The sequence below is a fragment of the Condylura cristata genome, unplaced genomic scaffold (assembly GCF_000260355.1).
Source record: "Condylura cristata isolate star-nosed mole 26May11 unplaced genomic scaffold, ConCri1.0 scaffold00002, whole genome shotgun sequence".
In the NCBI taxonomy this organism is placed as follows: Eukaryota; Metazoa; Chordata; class Mammalia; order Eulipotyphla; family Talpidae; genus Condylura; species Condylura cristata.
The window spans coordinates 4298582-4318060 of record NW_004567103.1 but is presented as its reverse complement, the minus strand read 5'-3'; the positions used below and the strand labels follow the sequence as shown (position 1 = coordinate 4318060).

At 40.8% G+C, this 19479-nt stretch overlaps 1 protein-coding gene across 6 annotated transcripts in view; it reads right to left on the bottom strand.

The window, feature by feature from the left end:
* Positions 1 to 19479, bottom strand: part of TRIP12 (thyroid hormone receptor interactor 12) — a 129811-nt gene that overhangs the window by 44848 nt on the left and 65484 nt on the right. For 5 of the 6 annotated variants that reach the window (XM_012726656.1, XM_012726661.1, XM_012726657.1 and 2 more), the window contains 6 exons: positions 18830 to 18966; positions 13498 to 13581; positions 12376 to 12471; positions 3574 to 3722; positions 1009 to 1044; positions 829 to 924 (listed from right to left, as the gene is read on the bottom strand). In XM_012726656.1, the coding sequence (XP_012582110.1) occupies positions 829 to 924; positions 1009 to 1044; positions 3574 to 3722; positions 12376 to 12471; positions 13498 to 13581; positions 18830 to 18966 (598 nt within the window). The remainder of the gene's footprint in view (positions 1 to 828; positions 925 to 1008; positions 1045 to 3573; positions 3723 to 12375; positions 12472 to 13497; positions 13582 to 18829; positions 18967 to 19479) is intronic. The other variant, XM_004674212.2, reaches the window with a different exon arrangement.

Below are 19479 nucleotides of genomic sequence, written 5' to 3'. Positions count from 1 at the left end.
TTCAACTCCAAGGTTAGCCAAAAGTGTAAACCTTATTATTAGTTTTTTTTTTTTTTAAAGATTTATTTATTTGTGCATACAGAACTGGGGTACAGACCAGAGGCTCAGGGGCAGCAAGAAGCTTCACCAAAGACAGAGTGGGGAGCAGAACAGGCAGATCAACTGAGTACACTGCTGAGGGGGGCAGCGGGCGGGTCAGGAGAGGTCTGCCGCGCCATGTGGTCACCTCCGGGGCAGGCAGGAATCGAACTCATGCAGAAGTGGCTTTAGCTTCTCAGTACTGTGCTTTAACCCCCTGCGCCACCAGGGAGGGCCCTTATTGTTAGTTTTAAAGATAGCAGCCCTTACTTAAGACAAACCTAAAACATGACCACAGAGCACATGACAGAACTTCCCTTCTCCACTGACTTATAAACATGAGCAAGGACCCCGCATCTCAGCCTTCTCTGCTGTCAAGTGAGGGTGCAAATAGCTACCAACCTCACTGAGTTGTCTTCTAGAAATAATGAGTGAATTTATTTTAATGAAGAGTTTTAAGATCTTTTCTGACAGATCTTCTATTAATGTGGTAGTAAATACTAAATTTATAAAAGAGGGCTGATTTTATAAATGCATTATTAACATCCATTTCCTTACTTGTCTGCTAAACAGGATTATTTGTTTTGGGAATCTTGGCTGCAGAACATACTTTTGTTACATAATGGATGCTAAAAAGTATCTTTTAATGCAACCTTACAATATGATGTTCTGTTTGAAAATTCTAGAAGTCACAAGTTCTCAGCTTGATTCATTATGCCTACTTATAAACAGGCTGGTAACAAGAATTACCTTTTCTAGAAAGACAGGAATTGCATCTACTACAACAGCAGAGGAGCGAGGAAGTGCTTCCATCATGTATGTTAAGGCTCGACACGCATGATTCATCTAGAAAAAACAGCGACATTTTTAGTCCATTAAAAATTTCAAATTTAAATTGAAAGCATTATTAAAAATATAGGATATACTTACAATATCAAAATTATGTTCCATCTGCAGTAATGTTATCTGTCAGACAAAAAAAAAAAAAAAATCAAAGCAGTATCAGAGCTATGGTCTTGAAAAAAAAGCCCTACAAGTACTTCTTCCTCTATTTCAAGAGAAATGGAAAATAGTGCAAACCTATGATCATACAAGAACTTGATAGTTAAAACCTAGCATACACGCACAGAAAATGGTTTACACAGCACAATACAAACACTTGGGAACTGCCACAGTCACCATCTCCTGGTGCGCAATAAAGAGCAAGTCTTTCAACTAATCCTTCAGATACTTCTCAACTCCCTTCAGAAAAAAAGTCCATTACCAACTGACTCACTGAAAATGTAACAAGTGTTAATAAGTAAGACAGAAACAGACAAGCAATCAATGCAAGACCACAGCTTCAACCCTTGTGAAGAAGCTTCTCTGAAAGTTGAGCTAAACACCATTTAACTCAGGGTACAAAACTCAGCTGCACAGCATTTACATACAATGTTGATCAAACAGAACTGTGCACTAGTAAAAGTCAAATCAACACAACTACTCAAAGTACACAGGTAAGTCTAAATATGTCATTTTTGTTTAGTTTTGTTGTGCAGAAGACCTTATGTTGCTCTCAACAGGGTTTTTCAAAAGAGGGAACGAGGTACTGCTGGGTGTGACAACCCATCTTCGTAGTGCTCTCAATGCTACCCAAGACTTTGGCCTCTTGGGCAAATGGGCAGTCGCCGCTGTCTTTCAGTTCAATGCAAAAATCCACCGCACTGAAAGTAGGCTATAAAATACTTTGCAATTAAATGCAGAACCATAATAACTGACATCAGATATTCTACTATAGCACTCATTTAGCATGAGTGTGTTCTCAGCTCAGAATTATGTTAAATCAAGTTAGCGAGTTTCCAGAGAACTTAGTAATTATTTTTGCTGAAAAGACCAACACATGCTCGTGCGCACATCCGCTATTTCTGGGCTGAACTGCACTCTGTCTCAGAGCATCTGGAGTCACTTAAAACAGCTCTGAATTCAAGAGGGTTGTTACGATAACAGAAAAAACAATCCTCCAGTTTATGGTAGAAACGAATCTATACTGTAGACCATACTGGGAAGTAATGCTGTAAAGAGTCCCATTCTCCAAAAATGACTGCTTATGTCACAGAAGTCTCACGGTGGAAGACAAGGCAAAACTCAGTGGTGTGGAGGTTGAGTGGGGACAACTCCCCAACAGTCACTGGTAACATGAGCTAACCTGTGCAGCCCTAGCAGCACTTAAATCTAGTCAGCCACCAGAAGTTAAGGAAACTGGATTATATGCCCTTAGTAGCATCATTATTTGATAAAAATTGCAGTTTAACGGGTCCTCTGTTGCCATTTCTTTCTTAGTGATTAACACCATAAAACCTTTAGTTCAGGTTGCAGAACCCGTTACTATGGATGTTAGCACGGGCAGCAAGTGAGAGCACCGAGGACGACCTTAAACACTCAAATTCACAGGCCCGCTTGTCAGAGTGCAGCTGGTAAGATTTGAGAGTTGGCAGCAAAGGGCAAGCCAAGTGACCTACTCTCTGCCACCCTTGCCGGAGTGAAGTCATCCTCACAGTGGAATAGAGACTGTTAGCTTGAATCTGACAGTGGTGGTTCTGTTCTCACCTTAAGAACTCAGCTCTCTCCATAATTGGCCAAATGGAAACAACCTGATATGTAAATCATCATTTCATTGCTGTCAGTTTATTGTGTATTTTAAAGAAGATGGTACCTTTAACTTCTATTTCCATGGTAAGATAAGCTATTAAGATATTTATGACATTTATGTTCGTGTTATTAGTATTTCATTCAAACTAAAATTTTAATCTTAAATTACAACTAGTTTCTTTAGGAAAATTAACAAGTCATGATTTAAAAGATATTCTGCTACAGGGCTTACCATTTGGTGACAGTAATTTTCCTTCCTGTATTTTCACATTAGAAAGTTCGAGCAGTTAAGATGTTAGTAAGTTCTAAACATCAGCTTTCCAGTATGTTGAAAAGTAATTAAAATGTTTTTTAATTGTTTCTCTGTTGTGGGAGTTTTTGTTGTCTCGTTTTGGCTCTTCTGCTTTGCTGCTTTGCTTTTGCTAAACAAAACCTGATGCACTGGGTCTACACCTCCTGCCTTGACTTAACTGCTCTATGAAACACACAATCAACAAACATAAAATCGTGATGGCCTGTAAATACAACCCAAAAGGAAGCTGCTTATTTCTACCCCACTCATTAGCAGCAAGTAAAAACACAAAGCATACATATTTTGGCATAGCAAGTCAGAGTATTACATGATAAGGCCAACAGCTTAAAATTTAAAATCAATCTATGAATTATCAAGGATGGGGTAACAAATCATCACGATACGGTTTAGAAAATCAAGCAATTCTTCATGAGCAGTCACTCAAACAATAAACATTAAATTAAAACACTAAGCCACACGCCACCATTTCTTAGTTCCATCATGTTTTTAAATTCAAAACACTCATGCCATCAGGGAACCAGTGAGGTAAAAAGGGGCGGGAAAGCACGTCTTACCAAAGCAGGGACGACACTCTTGACAGGAAACCCCCCAAGAGTCTCTTCATTCCCCATGACCAGTAACTGACACATCTCAATGACAGCCTGGAGCTGCTGGCTTTCGTCACTGGCCTGCAGTCCTTGCAGAAGCTGCTGGGCCTTCGAACCTTCACAGAAGAGAGAAATTATTTGCAAACCTTTCAGAACTGTTCGTAGGAACAGGGTGTGAGTCTAGGTGGTGAGTGGTTTCGCATCTTCCTTGAAAACCAGCTAAGGGATAGTTCTACAGTATCAAGACAGGCTGCTGACAAAGAATTAAATTAGCTGGCCCTTGAAGAATGTAAAGGCTAGGGGTGCTGACTCTCTACACAATCAAATTTTTAAGTGTAACTCGGAACTCCCTCAAACTTAAGTACTGATAGCCTGCTACTGTTACTAGTAACTTTTCTAGATTACTTTATTGTCACATAAAGTATCTTTACATGACATATTATTATGTCCTGTATTTTTACAATAAAATGAACTAGAAAAAAAAAGTTATCAAGAGGACCATAACGAAGAGAAACTACATCTTTAGCACTGACAGGGTGAGTCTATGTTAGTCTGTTATGAGAAAATCCATGTGTAAGTGCGGCCACACAGTTCAGTCCTGTGCTGAGGGCCAAGGGGTTATTGCCCAAAAGAGACCTCATAACAATTAAGGTATTTTTAAATCTTATTTTTAACGGAATTAAGACAGACTGAATGATTTTATATACAAAACAAAACAATAAAGCAAAAAAGCTGAAACAAAATAGTGACCAGCAATGAGTCCATTCCACTTCACATACTTTTTTTTTTTTTTTTAAGATTTATTTGTGCATACAGAACTGGGGTACAGGCCAGAGATGCGGAGGGTGAAAGAACCCACCAGAGACAGACTGGGGAGCAGAACAGGCAGATCGATGAAGTACACTGCTGAGGGGAGCAGCAAGTGAGTCAGGAGAAGTCTGCCGTGCCATGTGGGTCACTTCCAGGGTGGGGGATCGAACTCACACTGAAGCTGCTGCAGCAAGCTTGCGGTGCCACATCCTAACCCGTTGTGCCACCAGGGAGGGCCCCAACATATCAACTTTTTTTTTTTTTAATTTATTCATACAGAACTGGGGTACAGGCCAGAGGTGTGGAGGGTGAGAGGATTCACCAGAGACAGAGCAGGGAGCAGAGCAGGCAGATCTACGAAGTCCACTGCTGAGGGGAGCAGCGGGTGGGTCAGGAGAGGTCTGCCGCGCCCTGTGGTCACCTCCGGGGCAGGTGGGATAGAACTCATGGGGAAGCGGCTTTAGCTTCACAGTGCTGTGCTTTAACCCGCTGCGCCACCAGGGAGGGCCCCATACCGACTTTTAAAGAGATTTTTGGGAGAGAAATTATTGTCTAGTAACAGAAACCCACTAAACAATGTCTGGAGTTCAAAGGAAACACTTGATACTTCTACATATGTGAGTCAGAATTAATGAAATCCAGTGACAGTGAAAAGGAAAAAAATAACAATAAGGCAAAAATAATCCATCTAATATAATAAGAGAATGAAAAAAGGGTATTTTCTGGACAAGAGCAAGCTCGTCCTGTTCTGCCTCGCCCCAGGGCAGCGCCTGCACGGCCACGGCCACGCTCCACGGCGCAGTGGCCTGAGACCACTCAGCGTCAGCGCCCCAGGGAAAGAAGGTGTCAGTTTAACTCAACACCGCCTTCAAAATAGTCTACAAGTGTTGCGTTTGCCTTCTTATTTATAACCGATGAGTAAATTAAATTACTGTTTACCAGATCTATACCAGTATTACTTCCAAGCTATTTCAACTTTTTCTTGATATAAGGCCTCTTCTACTTCCCTATAATTAAACATTAAAATGTGTAAGAATGAGATGTTTGCAAACTGTCAATGAGTGTGGCACTCACATGAAAATCTTAATTTCTAATTACAGTTCAGGGAGCTTCCCAGAACACAAGTCCCACGGAGGGCCGACACTGGCCCGGGGCTTCGCTGCGCTGCTGCTTCTAAGGCTCTGGCTGATGAAACCTATGCCCACCCACTGTTCCTGTAATTAAGAATTCACCCAAAAATATATTGCAAGAAAAGTCCAGAAATATCATCTTTAAAAAGTTCAAGCTACAGAACTATCATTTCAAGTTACAGCAGATTTAACCATTTCTGTTTAAAGAACCTGAAAGATAAAACAAAAGAATTTTTAGTTGATTCTAATTCATTTTTCAAAGAGGAAATAGTTTGTATAAAGTGTGCTCTGTTTAAAACAAAACAGTGGTGACTTTCACAGTAAGCCCCACGCCACCAAACCCAGACTTACATTACCACTCAGAGGCCCCCAGAAAGTCACACCTGCCAGTCAGGCCTCTCCTCAGAGGACTGTGAGGTAACCTGCCTGAGTGATACCTGCCCCCACGACCAGTCTGCTGTTGTGCTTAGCCAGCGCCCATATCTGCATTCTCACCCTGTTACAAGACCTCACTTCTGTAGCGATCCTCACAGCTCCTTTCAATTGGCTTGATGGGATGATGCCCAATTTCAACCGATTTTTGTTCAGGTACACTTAATATTTTTTCATATGCCTCAGTTTACCTGATAACCCCTAATAGCACAGCCACCTAAAGTAAGAAAAAACAGGACAGACATCACGGCGTGTCCTCTCAACACTGGGAGAGCAATTCTAAGGACTTGGTTGTTCTAGAGCCACTACCATCGCTACCACTAAATGTGGGGGCTGTTCCTAAAAATGAACAACAAGTTTGACAAAAAGTCAAAAACCCAACTTGTCCTCTGACAGAGGAAGAGCAAACTTCTCTGAGAGCAGGCAGTTTGGTTTTAGGCCCATTATAGTCTTTCCCAATTTGAGGAACTCCAAGTCATCTGTTTGTGTAAGTTTCTCTTCCTGAGAGTTACTATTTGGAACCAAGAGAGAAAACCCGTAAATATTTGCTGATGAACAATGCATTCCACGTTAATACGAATGGCTTTTGTTTGCGTGTGGCGAAAATGACCACGCTTTCCAAAGCAACCACCGTTCGGTGATGAGCAGCATTACGCAGGCTGCATAACTACAGGGTGTAACAAAGACAGCTGCGCACACTGGTCTCTGTGCCGCCCTCACCCCGAGGCAAGATGTTTGAGGTGAAGTATGCAGGGAAAAGGGCTCCGTTTTTTCACAAAGATTAAAAAGACATGTGACACTCAGTGCAAACGCTCACTGTACCTGGCAATGGCATCCTCCGTGACAGTGAACTATTCTTTCTAGGGCACCTGGCACTAACAAGGCAGCCACCTGCTGGTGCGGTGAGTGCTGTGGGTGCTGCACCCCTCCCCACACAGCTCACGCACCATCAATTCACACACCAGTGAAGTGGTGAAGAAAAATGCCTCAGCAGCTATTACCTACTAGTAAGTCTGTCTTATCAAAACCAGTAATACCTAGTGAGTCTCATTAGTTTGGGCCTCCCGGTTCCACACAAGGGCCTAGGGAAACTCTGGTGCTTGCGATTCATGCTTCAAGTCCACTACCACAGGCCAGTGGCACTGCAGGCCCCTGGGTGTCTGCTGCAACTACTACTAAGGGCTTTTGCGCCACAGACAATAGATTTCGACAACTAAGCATGGCTGCATTTCAGTAATTATTATGGACACAAATCTGAGTTTTACTTCATTTTCAAAGTCACAAAATAGTAACCTTTTTTTCAATGCACAAATTGTAACAATGTACAAATCACTTTCATTCACAGGCTGTACAGAAACAAGCAGGAGGCTGGCTCTGGTCCACCAGCCAAGCCCGAGAACCCACAGGAGCCAGCAGCCCTTCCCAGAGTCCCAGGAGGCTCTTGTGTTCGACTGAGTCGGCTGCACTTACTAGTTGCCAGTTTCTTGGCACTGTGAGAGGGCTGGGGCGCTGAGTCAGAAGTTTTGATGAGACATAATAAAATCTCCAGCAATCTCATGCTTAGAAGACAAAGTTCCCACAGAGGGAGAGGCCTGCCTCCAACACACACAGCCGGTAACATGACCGCGGAGACACCTGTGCAGTGCAACACAGCATTCTTCAAGTGTAAGGGACTTCTTCAAAGTCCCAGGGGGTGGGGGTGGCAACAGAAGCAGGGACAATCCCAAAGTGAAAGGAGTCATATGAAAATCTTAACTCTGGCCAAAATTAGCTAAAGTCTGACGGGCATGAAGGGATAAGCTTCTCTGCCCCTTTATATTTAAGACAGAAAAGGAAAACCACATTGGCAGAAAATCTCCTTTAGAGCCCCTAGTTCAAGCAAGTTATTCGGCACATAAACAGTTACTGAAGATGCCAAATACATGACTGAAAATCAGGAGGGGGCACAAGGAGTTAACTGTCTTCCATTTTTAGTGGGAACACTACTACCATGATGAATGAATTGAAAATATAAAGCAAGATAGAAAAAAGGAATTAAAAGAAAATCAAGTAACTACACAGAACTTGGGGGGAAGGAGGGGAGGCCACCTGAAATTAAAATCTCATTGATGAGTTTAGCAAAGACTAAAAGAGAGCAGGAAAAATAAACTTGAAAATGGGGGAAAACAAAAATAATGCATGTTCAAAGTCACATGTTGGTTAAACACAAAGTCTGAACATGTATGATATTGAAACTCCCAGAAGGAAAGAGATTATCTGAAAATGGCCAAGGGTTTTTCAAAACCGATTAAGGATATCAACTCACAGATTCAAAGCCTCAGTACAGCCCAAACAAATAAAAATCAAAGAGGAAAGTGGGAAACGACACCCCTCAGACATGGACAGTACTGTAAGGCAACACTACCTGGATTTGTTTAAATCAAAAAGTATGCCGTGGGCCCTCCCCGGTGGCGCAGCGGGTTAAAGCACAGCACTAAGAAGCTTAAGCCACTTCCGCATGAGTTCGATCCCCGCCTGCCCCGGAGGTGACCCCATGGCGCGGCAGACCTCTCCTGACCCGCCCGCTGCTCCCCTCAGCAGTGCACTTCGCCGACCTTCGCCGATCTGCGTCGATCTGCCTGTTCTGCTCCCCACTCTCTCTCTGGTGAATCCTCTCACCCTCCACATCTCTGGCCTGTATCCCAGTTCTGTATGAATAAATAAATAAATCTTTAAAAAAAAAAAAAAGTATGCCGCACAGGCCAAACACAGCCCAACTACTAAAGTTGCTAAGAATTTGAAAAATCATACCTTGTAACAGAAAAAAGACACTGACTTGAAAAGGCAACAGAAACACCTAAGACCTTAATGAAGAGATAACTGGGGGAGGAAATATCTATTCAGAATTAAAGCAAATCAAGGAATTCACAAACAAGCAGAGAGGGATCTCTGCTGGCAGTGCTATGTGATGAAAGTTCTTTAGCCTGTAACAGAGAACCTCACAGAAGGGACCACGGGATGGAATTAAAAAGCACGGGAAAATAGCAGGTATGTGGACGGAGGAAAGGAAGACATCTCCTCTCTGCCCCCCTCTCCTCCCTCTCCACCTCGGCTGCACCCACACAGCACTAAGGAGCTTCAACATCAAAACACACTGTTTAAAGCAAGACAGAGAATGTGAAGTTTGCTACGCCCATCTGGGGAAGGCAAGTGTGTGTGTGTAGTGGGTAACAAGGTTTTTGTTTTACTCAAGCCATAAAATCAACAAAGGTTATTTGGGTAGAGGAGAAAGCAGGGTAAAGGGACAGAAAAGAAGTATAAAAGACATTTCTGAATATACCTTATTTTTAGATTCAAATTTTAGAACCACGTGCACATATTTACAAAAGCGAAGTTGCATTTTAAAAACAATCCCTAAAAATCAAAAGCAAAATGAAGTGAAATCAGCCCAATCAACTTGGTCAGAGAGGAATTATTTCAAGTGACTATATAAAATAATTTGACCACAACTGTTCAAAAAAAAACCTCAATAACCTTACTTTGGTGAAAAGTTGGATTTTTTTTATGCCATAGGATATATGTGTCTGACTATGTTGTTATCACTGGAAATGGAGTTTTGGCATGGTTGGGAGGAAAAGTAAAATAAAAACCCTGCCACCCTGAATTTGATGGGTAAAATGCAAACACAAATCTGAGATTTGTCCATTAAAATGTATCAACTCAGGAGTAATGAACACTCCTAGAGGCCTGGCTGTGTGCTCTAAATACCATTTCACATACACCAAACAGCACTTTCTGAGGAAATGCCTCGTTTCACGTTATTAGTAGGAATGGAGGGATTCAGCTCAATACATTTTAATATGCCAAAGAGTTATCAAAAGAGTTATCAAAGATTATCAAAATGTACTGATATATCAAAAAGACTCAGCAGTCACCTCAAAAAGATCCCATCATCCAAAGATCATCAGTCATCAATTTAATCATCAATGAGAATCACTGAAATATCTAAAATTTGTGTCAAGTCACTTAACATTTAAAGCAGTAACAGCAGCACTTTGGAGTATATAAAAAGCAGCTACCTTGGGGCCCTCCCTTGGTGGCCTGGCGGGTTAAAGCTCAGCACTAAGAAGCTAATAAATCCACCTCAGCATGAGTTCGAACCCCTCCCCAGAGGTGACCACAGGGCGCGACAGACCTCTCCTGGCCCGCCCGCTGCTCCCCTCAGCAGTGTATTTCGTCGACCTGTTCTGCTCCTCACTCTGTCTCTGGTGGGTTCTCTCACCCTCTGTACTACTGGTCTGTGCCCCAGTTCTGTACACATAAATGAATAAATATTTACAAAAAAGGCAGCTACCTTGAAAACTGGCAGATAGAGGGGAGAAAATTAACTTTCCTGTTCTGACTTCACTCACCTGGGTAACCAAACAGATGGGTGATTTTTTTTTTAAGTATATTTCTACAAAGTTATTTCTAATAACTAATTCTAATTAGCAAAAACTGACTAAGGGGTGTGGAACACTGTAATTTTAAAACCCTGATATCTAAAGGTAGAGTCGTGATGGCTTAAGGAGCCGGCAAACACACAAATGCTGCCTTTGCCTAGTCTTTCCTCGTGGTGGGGGCAGGGTGTGTGTGCAGAAAGAGTCTTTAAGACATTTTTAACAACACCTCACATCAAATGCATATCCTGAACTTAGAAAACAGATTAACTAATGGCATTAGATATTCTGATCCTCGGATGAATTTCAGAGGACGAGACCGTATGAGCTCTGAATGGATACTTAACAATAATAAAGACTTTCTTCTTACTATAACCACAGTAATGTCTAAAAATTTTAGTTACAAATTAAAAGATATGCAGATAAAACAATGCCTGGGATTGGTTTTAAAATGATCTTGGCAATGGAAAGAATGTTTGCCATTACAGATGAAGCAGCAGTTGCTGTGGACTGAAAGCAGGGAAGTTCAGAGTTTATGCCTGAATACTCGCAACCTGACGCGATCCATCTTCATCATCATAAAGATCATGCTGTTCCCCTGCTCTAAATTATTCCATGCCCCTGATCACCCTGATTGTAGCCCAACTTGCTGCTGCCCTGAGTGCTCACACCCCTACAATTTCCTCTTCTACCACTTTCCCTTCGCTCTTTTTGTTAAGACTTTCTCAAGCACACCACCCCTTGGTTTGGACTTCCTCTTTCCCACAGACCTCTACCAGTACATAGCTGGTTTCATTTTGGTTAGGAGTATATAAAAAGCAGCTAGCAGCAGAGGTTTCTCTTACCAGTTTATTACTTCCCCCACCAACCAATCTACATCTACTCTGCTTAGACTTTCTCCACTTACTTGACACTACCTGAAACTGGACTAGAGAGTCATTGACCTTACTTGGTACCAGGGTCCCCTTTCAGCATGAAAGCTTCTATGTAAACAGCTTCCCTTAATATTCTGATCCTGATACAGCACAATCCCAGTACTTAACAAATGATACTAAATAAGCCCGCATCTCAGTTCATGACTACTTTGCAACACAGTATGCTGCTACCCTTGGAGTCAGGGCATCAAAGACAAAACAAAAACAACAATACCAGATGCTTCTTAAATTTCCTCCAAACCCAGAAACTTGAAAAAGCCTCAGGAACAAGGGCAAATATGTGAGCAAATCCTTTACAGCTGCCATCATGTTTTTAACTTGTAATTATTTGGCAGAAAATGATATGAACACATATTAACAAGGTCAGCATTAAAAGGCTTCAATCACACTTTACCAATCAAATCTGAAATCTTTTAGAGTCCAGCGATTCTTTGGAAATACTATCATTGAAGTCATTAAATGGCTCAAATATAAATGTTTAAAGAATCTAAAGATAGTATTCTCTACCAGTACAGTATTCTCTACTGGGAAAAAAAAAAAAAGACTACACCTGGAATTACAGTTTTGCAAGGTTATTCTTAGCTACAAATTGAGGCTTCAAGAGTCACTGTCATGTCTAGCACCTATAGCAAGATCTCTGGGTTATCATACATTAATTTGATTCAATGAGTTCAGTGGCGTCATTCTGCTCAGAAATCTTGTTTCTCACGTGCATATTATGATTTCTGTCTTATGGGCTAAATTTTATTACAGCATAAAAAATACTCAAGATTCAATTTATGCAAAAACCTGTAATCAGATGATAAAACAATCAATGCACTCATCTGAGATTTCTTACTCTTTATAGTTCCAACAAAACAAGATTCAATCTGACTGCAAACTTTGGGTAATTTTCTAATGACTGCAATTCAGTAATCAAAGATAAAAGTGCAGAAGGAAATCAGAACTGCTGTATTTAAGAAAAGAATGTGCACAAGCCTTATTTTTAAAAACATGTTTAAGTACATGAAAATAAGAAAGAACACATCTGTAAGTATTACTTACTAGCTCCACTTCCAATTGTCCTGTGGAACAGCTGTGACATCCGAGGACCAAGAGGGCCAAAAAGATGAGGAGGAAGACCTCGGGCCTCCAGCAGGGCTAGAGAAAAGTGCAGGACGAGAGTCACTGAGTTGCTGACGCACTGGTCTTATTTACAGCTTTCAAATGCGCGATTAACCACACTGCTCACTTAGATATTATTTTCTAGCTTAAACTCTAGGAAAAGCTACATTTAATTTCCAAGCCCACACATACATGAATATAAATGTAAGTCACAACACTCAATGCCAGCGTCCAGGCCTCTTATGGCTTTACGGGGATAATAAAAATTAAGGTCAGCAGGAATTTTATACAGAGGTCCCAAAAAATGCCCAAACTTTATTTGCTTTTAAGAAATTACATGTAAAGAACCCTATTTCCCCTCTGATAATATTTTCCAGTCAGACAATTGTCAGAAGATGTTCTAAAAACAGTGACTGGTTCTAAAAAGGGAAAAGACTATGTTCGTGAACAATTCTAGTCAAAGATCACTGTAGTTCCTGAAAGGCCTAAGTCACCTGAAAATGATTTATAAATGTTTCCTGTGAACCTCCCATTAGGGATCTATCACATTAACCATCTAAATAATATATATAAATAATATATACACATTATCTATCTAAACAATAATATATATATATCCATCTGCTGATGGATATATACACAAGATAGGAGGCTGCTTTTTAAAAAGCAGTTTTCTGGAATTTATACACACATCTGACATTCACTTATAAATAGAGGGTCAAGAACTCAAAGGAACTTGGGAAAAGCGCCCCCGACTGGCTGCATTACATTACTAAGTGCCAGAGAATAATGTATTAAGCTACCCCTCTTCTTAAAGAGCCTTCTTAATATATGCTATTTTCTATTTTGCTATATGTAAGTCAACCATAATGATTTTAAGAAAAAGGGGCATAATTCTGTCCAGTTAAACAGTAAAAAGAGATAGTGGGTTCATCTCCCAGTTTCAAATCATACTACTGAAGACATTTTTTGGAGGTGCAGGCATTGCTAGACGATGTTAAATGTTCAAACTGATTTCAGTCTGTGGCAATGGTTTCTTGTAAACTCAGTAACTGCCTTTACCTTGTAGTCGTCCCATCTCGGAATCATCTGATTCACTCTCCCCAGAGGTGGTCATGCCCACAGCCCCTGCAACAGAACTAGAGGCTTTAAAGGAAAGAAGAAAAAGAAAGGGGTGGGGGGGAAAAAGGTGAAGGGATTAAGGAAGCAATACTTAACACTTAGCTCATTATATCTGGCTCATCTTTAAAAAAGAAACAGAATTTTACAGGCTACCTTTAAGAGGCAATGAAACATGTCTCCCCTTGCACAAATGCACACTCAGCTAGCTATCCTCCTAGACCTAGTCCTGTGGTTTTTATGAACAAAAGGAGGACTCAACTATCTTAGTGTGAAATAAGCATAAAAATGCAACCTTCACATTTCATTCACAGATGGCTTTGAACAATTCCTTGTGCTATTCCCAAATCAGGGCTTGTCCTGAATTCCTCTACCAAAAGTCCATAAAGATAACACTGCTGAAAACACACTGCATATTCAATAGCTAGATGGTTACATCTGTGACTGCCATGAGTCACAAACATAATAGAAAGCAAAACTGGCATTTGGAAGAAATGTTCAACACGTGTGAGTTTTCTTGGATCTGTTTTATTCCTGAGCTGCAGACTTGATACAATCATCTCTTTCCCTTAATTTTACATATGCAAAGATTAATACTCTTTCTCTATGACGAAGAAAAAAAAAATGGAGATACATACCAGATGACTGCAAAACATTGAAATATAAAAGAGAGAGGCAATTAAAATGTCAAAACAAAAGTAAAAGGCACCTAGAATCCTAGATAGGAACCTGATCAGCACTGCAGTCAAAGCAAACAGAGGCAGACTGTCTTCAGAATCTGACTCAGAGATGAAACTATATTCCTGTTAAACTAGCAGCTTTTCTGCTCTTCACTGTTTGTGTCAGGCCCAAAGCATGTTTTTACAGCAGTTAACTGTGTGTGAGCACACACCACAACACCTAGTATCTATACATTCAGCACAGTAACAAAATGCAAAAGGATGACGGGATGGCAGAGACATCTCTGTCATTACTGTTGGAAGAAGTATGTTAATAGTGTGAATTTAAAGAACCTTTCTGGGAAAAGAGATGCTAACACATCAGCCACCAGCTCAGTATTTTCATAATGGCTTCCTTCATACCTCATCAAGTATTTGCTATCATTTCAATGACATTTTTTTTAGTTCGTAGTTCCCACCAACACATCATTTTGTAAATGAAACTTCTTTAGGGCATTCATTTCACATTGTCTGCAGCTGTGTTGTTTTTTTTTCCCCCATGCTATAGTCAGAGTTCCAACAGGGCTTGTTCTATAATTAGAAATCAACTCCTCACAGAAAATGTTATCAATTCCATGGCTCAGAGTTACATACATACAGGTTAACCAGAAACGTTAGTATTAAAAGGGCAGAGGGTATCAGAGCTAAGCAAACCCCACCTTTCTGATGAGGAAAAACGAAATAGACAGTTACTGGATTCAATAACTTAACTTAAAGGTGTTATTTTATTATATACTAAGTGTTTGTGTGTGTGTATAGTATGTACAGGTTGTCATTTATATATGTAGACAGTGTCTACGTGTATCCTCAGATCCAGACAGAGATTAGAACTTCATCACTGACACAGGAAACAGAGGCTTTGGCTGTGAGTGTATCTGCCCTGGTTCAGACAGCTGACAGTGGGTCACAGATTTTGGCCCAGGCAGTCTGAATTCAATGCTGTACTAATTTTTAATTCAAGTACAACTTTTTTTCACATTATATAAAAACCTTGTTAACAAATACAGTTTATTACATCCCAATGATGACAGAAATTGTTGAAGTAGCTATTAAACTGGCTTTAAAAACTCTTCCGATTACATAAATAGCAAATACTTAGTTTTGACAAATGAAACAGTTGGGGTGTTTTTAAAGCCTCCTCTGGAAGCACATCTCTCTGAAGAAAAAGATAAAAACTCATCTGCTAAGGTCGTACTAGCTTTTAGTATCTATCAGAAAACTAACCACTCGTCTTGTTCTCAATGCTTTATAGATCTACGACTCACAACTTGAAAAGTTTAAGTTACTTGATGACTTTTCATGATGAACAGTGATTACCTCCAAATGCAGTGCCACTAGACACTGTAAAGGGAACCATTAAAAGCTTCGCTGTTACAGCAGGACCCACCTTAAGGAGGCCACAGAACTATCAGCAGGAGGGGCAGGAACGTTCTAATTTTTAGTGGATTGTTTCTTTTGAGAGAAATCAGTTACTGGGCCCAAAGGAAAGGTCCTTCACCATTCTTTTTTTGATGGAACATAGTTAAGTACCTGCCACTACGTGGTCTAGTCGCCACTATGCAAGTTTTACAAAGTTAGATTACCAAACTAGCCTGGCCCATGGGCTGCTTGCAAGAAGCTACGCAGGTTAAGAAAATGTCCTCCATCAACTGAAGTCAAACAGCAGTCTTACACTAACAGCCTCGAATTTCCTTCGACAACATGCATGAGCTCTGTCCTCAAATACAGAGGTAAGACAAAGGCAGAGAGAAGAAAATGTCAAATCAAGAGGTTGGATCATTTTTGTTTAAAAAGATCTCTCCCAACTAGTCTCAGAAAATCTTCATAGCACCATGTAGACAGTTTACACAGGTGAATGACAACAGTAGAGACAACGCTGTTTAAATCCAGTAACACGAGGATTTTATATGTAACTCCAAGTTGTTATACTTTAACTGATAGAATCTCTTAGGCTGAAAACAAAGATCAAATACTACAAGCTGACAAAAGTCATTTTTTCTTGAAAAACCCATGACAGGTTTGCTAGATACATAACTGTAAGAAATAATGGGAAGATTTTTTTTAACATGTCACAGCTACTTCTGAGTAAGGCTAGAAGTGTGACAGTTAGGCATGTGATACAGTAGCAATCTGATTTTGAGTCTTAACGACACAGAAGATTTAGAAGAGAAATTTTTTCATTTACAAAAACTAGCTGCTTTGTTTATACAATTTGAGCCTGTTTGATTTCTTGTCCCTTGCCACCTGCTAAGTTTCTACACAAGACGAATACTTAATTCCTGCTTAATTGTCCACAGCATTTCCAAGACCTTTCAGCACTGTAACAGGATGCACGATTTTGCCTAAGTCCTAAGCTCTTTCCCAACTCTCAGGACAATGCGGAGAACACCAAGCTTCCAGCTTCCAGAGCCAGCATCCTCCGGGAAAAGCAAGGGGCTACCTGCCCAGCACAGTATACTTCAGGGAGATGCGACAGAGACACCAGTTACTCATCCACTTTCTAAAGTGTCAACAACACAAAATCAGGGTGACACAAGCAAGCTTGCCATACCTGCAGAAGCGCTTTTGCAGCCAATATCAGCAAGCTGTGAACTTCACAGTAACACCAAAGAAATGAACATAAGTAACACTAAGAGATTAAGTTATGCTTCCAAATTAGCAAAAAGAAATTTCACATAAAATGTTTCAGAGGAAGGAAAACTTACACCAACTGTGTTGAGAGCTGTCTGAGAATGGATACTGGCCCCAAGATGCTCGAAGTTACCTGTGCCTAGGCTAATGCAGAGGGCTTTATTTTTCTTTAAATTACAACTTCACATACTGAGAAACCAAAGCACATCACACTAAAGAACTTAACAGAAAGGTAGTAAGTAACTTATTTCTTTCCCCAGAATTCTACAGGATCCACAAGGAATCCAGTCTCTGAACTGTATTGAAGCCAAATGCAGTTCCAACACCAGTGAAACAAGGCACACGTAGCTTCACATAAACCTGGAACATGCCTAGATCACAATGATCCGAGTAAGAGCATCAACACAGGAGTCCTGAGGAGGGCCACCCTGTGACCCTGAGCTCTTGAAAGCTTTCCTCCTTGTAGGAAATATACCAGAGGCAGAATGGCACACACCAACCCGTGTGCTGACCTCCACTGCATCACAGGATCAAGCAAACAATGGCACCACAGGGAATCAGGACAGAGTCATCCTTCTCTAAGTCCAGACCAAACCCAGGCAGCTTAACCAATACAGGTCTCAGATTTTCCTCATGAAATTAGGCCCCAGCACTCACACCTCAGCAAGTTGTTTTCGTCAGTTAAATGTGAATATATGTAAAGTGCTTAATGCTGTGCTAAAATAGCGTGCACACACTGTAACTAATCATGATTATAACTTTCAGAATGAGTCCACTTTAAAAACAGCCTCGGGACTCCACTTTGGCCATCCACTTAGGAAATGCCCCACTTCCACCCTCAGACTTGCAGTGAACATTACACATTGAAGGGTGAGCTGTGTGTCATAGAGCTTCGATGAAGTGCAAGTGCAATGGACTGTATTTGCCCCCTAACACATCACCTAACGCTTCAGAAAAACTAGTCCAGGAAAAGGGTACAATATAAAAGCTTCTCCATCCCCCAATCACCACATGACATGCTATACATTCATCATGCAATCTGTCATACAAAACTAGGAAAGATCAGCAGCAAAAAACATTAAGGCTGGCTAAAGCTGAGACAACAGGCATAAAATATGGACAGCCACAAGCAAACCAGGACATTCCCTGCAATCTAGGAATCTAGTCAACCATAGGTGTCAAAGAAAACTAGTACATATTCTAATATTAAATAGCAGCACATGTAAGAGTTTACTTTGCTCCAAAGAACACATGTGTGCATGCACACATATATATGCCTTCTTGAAACCCACAGGTCCACGCCTATTTACAGAATCCTTAACCTTGTGTTCGTGATGATGAGTCATGTCAGTTTGGATCTGTGAGTAGTAGCAAGGTACACTCACAAACCCCAGCCTCGATAAACTGTCGAAATATTAATACCTACTTTTGGTATTACTAATAGAAACCTGCACTAAGATATCAAGAATAAGGCCACAAAAATTTTAAATGCTTAGACTCAAATGGAATGATTACATTTCAGAAATTACAATATTCTACATTAAAATTTATGTATGTACAAGCAGTTTAAGCCTTCTCCTCACATTTTTTATGTATCTAAGTATTTTCAAACAGTAAGAATTTCTGCGATGTACTCAACAGTGTATTAAGAAGCTTAAACAAAGTTTTACCTCCTCATAAACCCCCTTTGGATATAATTAGTAGAAATTTGGATTTGGACAATGTAAGGAACAGTAACAAGTAACAAAGTATCCAAAGACTCACAAAAACCAAACATAAGTAAAACATGAGAATCAAAAGTTTGATAGTAACATCTAATAAATAAATGTCTATCCTCTCTCTTCCATGATATTTGCTAAACCCAAAAAGCAACCTGTCTGTAAAATATGTAAATGTTGACGTGAGATCTAAGAAGAGCCGCCCACCTGCAGCCCCCTGGGGAGTTTCATCTGTCCGAGCGGCTGCAGAGTTGACCGTCTCCTGGCTGTTCTCAGGGTCTGCCATTTTCTCCTGTCGGCGAGCTTCAGCTGCTCCTCTCTTGCCCAGGCCAGAGCCTCGCCGACTGCAGCAGAAAAATGCCATCATGAGCAGCACTACCAGTGACCAGGAACGATGTCCAGACAGCACAAAGCTCCAATGCATGGAGCACAAAGCCAGTTTCTTCTTTTTACATAAAAATTGTTGCAGAAAATCACTGTATGTGACAACTGAGACTTTGTATATATAAAATTCTTCCAAGTTAAGTCACGTCACAACGCAGGCTTTTGTTCTGCTACACACTGTTGTCATCCTTACAGACAGAAATGGGTTTTAAACACTTCACACTAAGTGGATGAGTGCCTCCTGCAGAGACAGGTCGTTTAAAATAGATTCCCATCGCCAGGGTGACAATGGGCCAGGGTGACAATGGGCCAGGGTGACAATGGGTCGATACCAGATTCAGGATGATCCCTGCCAACAGCAGGAAGGGGCTGGGGGAGGAAGAGGAAAACTCCCATTACCTCAGTTCCAGATTACGCACATTAGTAAAATAATCATCCTAGCAATGGACAATGACTCCATCCTTTGAAGAACT